Source organism: Phragmites australis, chromosome 3 (assembly GCF_958298935.1).
Source record: "Phragmites australis chromosome 3, lpPhrAust1.1, whole genome shotgun sequence".
Lineage (NCBI taxonomy): Eukaryota > Viridiplantae > Streptophyta > Magnoliopsida > Poales > Poaceae > Phragmites > Phragmites australis.
Window position 1 is genome coordinate 30,824,785 of NC_084923.1, and position 6,214 is coordinate 30,830,998.

The window sequence follows — 6,214 nt, forward strand, 5'->3', positions numbered from 1 at the left end:
AACTAATGAAGTCTTTGGCCACATGCCACCCGGTTAAACTACTCTACTTAAGTTCACTGATCCTCTTAACGTAATGGGTAGTGTGGTCAAATTCGCGGTGTCTCTTCATCCAGGAAGAATTCGGTCGAGGATGGAGACCCTTATAGACTAAAGAAGAATTGACTGGGTCGGGGTTGGAGACATAAAACCAATGTTTCTTCCAATCTTTTTGCTAGGAGGAGGTTAGCGTAACTGGGATATAGGAATTCTTCTTTTCAACATGTAGCTGGAAACCACATCCTTCGACACATTTGTCCTCAGTATTCCTTTTCAAATGATAAAAGAACTGGAAGGCACTATGCCAAGGAAGGCTTCACACAAGTGGGAAAACACGCTAAGCATAGTGATCGAGTTGGGATTCAAGTGGTGAAGCTCAATTTGGTAGCACTCGAGTACGGTGAGAAGAAACTTGGAAGGGGGAACATTGAAATTGCATTGGAAAAACGATTCAAACACTATAATTTCATGATCAAACTAGTAGTAGGGGAATTCCTCACCCAACGCTGGCCTCCACTTGGCCAATTTGAGAGGAGGAATGGTCCCTTCGGCTTCAGGTCCTTGGATTTTCGATTCTTGCATCGTTGAGATCGACAATACATCCGCCGGAGCTTCATCTCGTCAAGTTGCTTAGGAGAGGCGTCGACGGCCATCATGTCAGGATTCTTCTGAAGCTAGGAAGGAGTGACGACGTCCGCAGAAGAGCTGGAAGCCATAGAGCTAGGTTTTTTGTGCAGCGGTGTGTGCTTGGGCGAAGAAAGATGAATGCTTGTAGGAGAAGAGTGAGGACAAGAGGATGAAAGAATGGCTACAGTCCAGGTTCGTACGGATAAATAACCAGAAACTTACTATTCTTTGGTAACCACTCCCTTCACTGTGGTGCCTCGTTTGGCATGAAAAGTGGGGTGATCGCGCCCATCCACGCGCATTAAATGCGTCTATACCCAATGATTCAAATTTTAGGGTTTTATCTTTTAACTCTAGTCATAGTTGGGTGTCAATGAGTCAAGTTTTCAAGCCTTTTTTGAGTTCAGGTGCGGACAATGGTAAGGCGCTCGACCCAACTATGTTTCCACTCGACACTTGGAATATGACCTTTCCTACTCGATTCTTTCGACTACAAGATTTATCCACCTTACTCGAACAAGTCTAGAATTAGCAATACTCGAGTGGGCGATTGTGGAAGCCCTCCTTCTGAGCAGAGTTAGGGGGCTACTTTTGAATATCTAACGATAGGGTGTATGAACAACTTTGGATATTGCAGGCCCAAATCTACAAAACCCGATACTCCCGAATATCTCAAAGATATATACTAGGAATGTCTCGATTGGGTTATCCGACTCAAGTACGATTAGTATTCAAGTTAGACTCATCTGCTTTGCCTTGGCTGACATAATGAAGGACTCCCTATCGAGTACGACCTTGACTAAGACGGTGCATCGGCTCCCATATAAGGTGGGGTCCCTAACCCTCGCGGGGAGAACTTCTGAACCACGGAACAATCTGCACCTGCGTAACTCAACGTAAGCGACAGCAAGACCCTAGCATCTAGAGGTACTTGGCGACTTCAATCCTAGTTTAGTCTAGATCCAACCATCTCTATTGTAATAGGTCTAGCCATATTGCTTATACTTAAGACGGTCAATATACATCAACATCCAAACAAGACATAGGGTATTACACCAATCGGGAGCCGAACCTGTATACATCATGTGTTTTGTTTTCTACTCGATTCTTTCTCTCGATGATACCCCTATTTAATTACAGATATATTATAGGGAATTAATCTTCAACACCACCCTAGGGGACTGGGAACTCGACCTTCGGGCCTCTCACTTGGCGTCGGTTGTCCCTTTTGCTCCACATCTGCAAGACAACTCTACTGTTATGTTGGCACTGCAAATTCCTATATGGGGTTGGCCGAAGTCAAATAGGGGAACTAACGTTGTACCATTTCTCCAACAATTGCCAAATAATTTGATGTGTGCTTTGGTCTATGGCGTGATGGTAGTGCCAATTAGACATGCGAGCAAGAAGATTGGAACCAGGAATTGCAGTCCATGAAGTTGGATTCATCATATTCCTCAGAAAATTCACGACTCATAACATTTTCCAACTGGCAATAATTTGGTCGTTTCAATGAGGAATTAAAAAAGGTGACTCCCCTTTGCATGGCATTGGTGCTCATTGTGATGTGTACAAAATTTGAATCTTCTTAAGAGGAAGATAAAAACGCCCTTGCTTAGAAAAGGTGCATCTGAGCAACATTGATGACAAGTTGTGCCCCTTTTTATCTTCGGCCATTAGCACGTGATCAATAAGAAATTACCGACTGCTGCGTTCCGGAGCCAGGCGACGTTTTCCGGACGCCTGGGCCTGGAGTTCCTGCCTGTGCCAGGCAGGGCTGCAACCAAACGAAGTTACAGCCAAGGTCCAGGTATACTCCATGCCATGCAAATCTCCTCCAGGATTCCAACCAAAATTGCTGCCACCGACAGGCAAAAAAAAAACAAAAAAAAGAAACCCCCCCACCCCCACCAAAGATCATACATGACTGACTCAGAAAGATCAAATTCGCTTCCGTGAATCACATCTTATATTTATTTCTTGTACATTGTTCAGAACTCCATGGTACATTCTAACAGAGTTACAAATGGAAAACATCACTAGTCGTTAAAGTTACAAGCAATCAGACAACACAGCTGATCGTAGTCTTAAAGTTCAATGAAACATATTTTACAAGGCCCGGTTTACTCTTTCTTTGGTGGGATATGGTTGCCGCCTGTTGCAATTTTGAATAGATAGAATGCAGACATCAAGGCACTGCAAGAAAAGTTTACATATTAGCTCAATGAAGCTAAGTTCCGTTTGCAAGAGCAAAGAAAATGGCAGAGTACAATGCAGTGAGTCAGTGAGGCATCCAAAGTGTCGAGGCTGACATTACCTGAGACCAGCAACAACACCAGCTGGCATTATCTTCGAAGTTTCAAGGAATCTTTGCCCCATAACATAAGTCAAGGCCAATGCACAAACTGTTTAACACCCACAGAGTAGCGCAGTTAGTACAGAAACAAGAAACCAACAAGGGAAATTGCAGGCACAAGTAGAAAAGTATCTCAGACACTTGTTTTGCACTCAGCAATTCATGTTTAGTCTAAAGAGCACAATGCTTTTGAGATTTGTTCAGTCTCTACCAGAAACAACAGTATAGTGACTAGCCTTACCTTATTATTGCCTCTACAAAAATTACCGTGCTATGTAACAAGAACTACCAATCTGTAAAAAGCAAAATATGCCCAAAATATTTCAGCAGTAGCAAGATATTTGGAGCTGTGGTGGTAATGTAGTCATGTTGCAGTCAATGTTTTAAATCCTCATCGAATATGACAGCAGAGGCACAATCTAATGATGTGGCTCTCTCATGATATTTGTTTTGTATTCGGCTTTAATTGAGATTAAAGATTTGGACGATCCTATCTAGTATCTCCCAATAATTGGTGGATACCAAGGATTCCACCCTGAACTAGGATTTTGGAACCTCCCAATTTCAACTTTAGAAGTAATTCTTCAAACTTTCAAGAAAATGCAAAAAAGATTGCAGCAATTGCTTGGAATAAATAGCTGCATTGCAAAAAGAAAGAACTAAATTCTCCAACATAATTTTTTAAAGAAAGTCAGGAACTCAACATCAAAATGATGACGTGAATGCCTTTGCCAAAAAATATTTAACAAAAATCAACAGGGCTGTGAGCATGAATTTGTTAGCGTCCTTGCAAATTTATTGTATAGAGGTTGTGCAGTGCTGTTAGTGCCAAAACAACTGGACTAAAGAGTAGAGCATAGAAGGAGGGACATTTCCCACTGCAGTTCGAGGCTGTTGAAATCTAAGTGGAAATGAAATGCTGCTGAATGCAATGTGGGCAAAAGAATCAAAACTGAAATCAACATTTTTTGTGCGGATGTTGTTGCCTGTGTACTTCTTGGAAAAAATAGGATCCAGGTTCAAATACTTGCAAGTGCGATTGTACCGATGCTAAACATATAGGTCCCCCTGTTTGGAGCACATGAATTTTTTTTTCTCATTCCTACAGTAATTGTGTTGTCTCCTACGTGTTCCTGCAAAATTCCTGTGGAATTGCTACATTCCAAACAGACACTTATTCCTGGGTATGTAGGAAAGATCATACAGGCAAGTGGCTCCAACAGCGGGCACTACAAGCCACACAGAAAGGAGGAAAAAACTATATGTATTCAGAAGATGTAATCATCCGCTCCCAAACAATACCATTGAAGAATCTCCAACCTAAGAAAAAAAATTGCATGCTACACCATCCTATAGGATCATTGCGAACTGCAGGCATATGAACTAGGATATTTGATGCACTAACACTAGCAACCAGACCATCAAAAGTGAAATGAATGGAAGATTAGGATAAAAAGTGGAGGAGAGATGAATGGCTAGGATTAAATTTTCTAGATGGTATCCCAATCCCTTACCCTTTCCCACCTCCATCCAAACGGCACATTGGTGTTTGTCTCTTTCCTACGAGTGTATTAGCAGCAGGACCACATATTCCTAGTTTTCAACGCAATCAGAACGGAACTCTTAAGTTTTTGTAACCACATAGGACTCTGAACTTCGGCAAAACTGGGCTCGATATGCTGTCCCATTTAAACATCCAAAACACATCTAGTAGGTTTATATATAAACTACTACAGAATCCCAAACTCAACCAAATCAAACTATTATGCCCTACCATCGCAATTTTCATCATAGAAACTCACAACATGACCATTGCCATCACACGAATCCCACAACGCCCCCCCCCCTCCTCCCCTCTTTACAAAAATTAAGTGGGGGATCAACTACCCAGTAACAAATCAAGTCGTTTCCTCTAATCCGAGGGCACAGTTGCAAGATTCAGAAACAAGAACAAAACAAAAATGAAAGAACAATCTTAATAATGTGCACTTTTCCGTTCCTTTTTTTCCACGACAACAAAGTGTGTGCAGTTGAGCGGCAGAGCTGCTGCCATGGTTCCGAGAAAGAGGTTAAAAGAAGTGCAATTGAGAGTGAAGGGGAGGGCAGGAGTCGCGTACGTGTCTCGAGGGCGAGGGCGAGGTAGGAGTTGCGGCTCTTCTTGAAGGCCTTGAGGCTGACGAATCCCGCGAGGAGGAGCAGCGCGCCGGCAGCGGTGCCGCCGGCCAGGGAGGCGGTGCTGCCGCGGCGGAGGTAGCCCAGCACGCCGCCGGCCAGCACGGCGAACCCGTATGGGATCGTGAAGCAGAAGTCGTGCATCTCCGGAACGGAAGCTCTCCTCTCAGATCTCCCCTCGCCGCTGGCTGAGATAGTGAGATCTCGCGAGCTTTCTCTCGTTTCTTCCTTAGGAGAAAGTCAGCGTCGACCCGTTCGTGTTGGGTTGTGAGCGTGGCGGACTGCGGGTTGCAGCGAAGGAGCAGAGATGCAGGGGTAGTTTGGTCATTTTCATGGGTAGCAGCCCAGAAAAGTGTGCCCACCACTCGCTCGCTCGCCACCACAGACGATCGAAATTAAAAATGTAACGTTCACATGGTAGCAAGTTTATTGCACAGGTGAAAAACAGCGGCGGTGCTAGTTGGATGCGATCATTCTATGCTCCAAATTTTTATAACACTATAAATTTAATATACAAGCGTAAAATTTACTAAAAGTACAATATATTATAATTCAAAAACTAAGTTTGAAATTTACAAATCACAAAATTAATAGTTCAAATATGAAATAAAATCTTACATATATAGAAGATTGCAGTACTACTAAGGGCTCTAATTTACGCTTTCTAATTGTCATAGTCTTCATTATTTATTTCAACAAATCTAGTAGAGAGCTCGTCAAGGTTGTTTAGACCTTTGTATCTACCATATTTTCTCATATCATCAATAAACTTATCAACTTGGAGTTCTAGTTATCTTTTTACCCTTTGTTTTATGTTTCAAAAAAGTGATGCAATGTCTCCATTTCTCTTCATATCTTAACATTCTACATTCACAATTCATGAGTAAAAGTAAGGCGATCTAATCTCTAAATTATGTTGATCATGTCTGTTGGAGGGAAGGCTCAAACCTACAAAGAAGTACATGTAACAAAGCACCTCATGTAAAGGCTGAAGGGCCTTCTTGTAATATTTGTACCCTAGCA

The 6,214-nt window shown here is 42.5% G+C and overlaps 1 protein-coding gene across 1 annotated transcript; it reads right to left on the minus strand.

The window, feature by feature from the left end:
• Positions 1 to 2,614: 2,614 nt before the first annotated feature.
• Positions 2,615 to 5,477, minus strand: LOC133912796 (protein FATTY ACID EXPORT 5-like). The gene is made up of 3 exons (XM_062355709.1): positions 5,137 to 5,477; positions 2,981 to 3,068; positions 2,615 to 2,859 (listed from the first exon to the last, which is right to left on the minus strand). Exons 1-3 carry the CDS (start codon positions 5,333 to 5,335, stop codon positions 2,787 to 2,789), a joined length of 360 nt encoding a protein of 119 aa, XP_062211693.1. The 5' UTR covers positions 5,336 to 5,477; the 3' UTR covers positions 2,615 to 2,786.
• Between the last annotated feature and the right edge of the window lie 737 nt (positions 5,478 to 6,214).

Coding starts and splice junctions, on each gene's coding strand:
- LOC133912796 (XM_062355709.1), bottom strand. CDS start 5,335: ATGCACGACTTCTGCTTCACGATCCCATACGGGTTCGCCGTGCTGGCC. Junction 3,069..5,136: donor CGCCCTCGCCCTCGAGACAC/GTACGCGACTCC, acceptor GGTGTTAAACAG/TTTGTGCATTGGCCTTGACT. Junction 2,860..2,980: donor GGTGTTGTTGCTGGTCTCAG/GTAATGTCAGCC, acceptor CTTTTCTTGCAG/TGCCTTGATGTCTGCATTCT.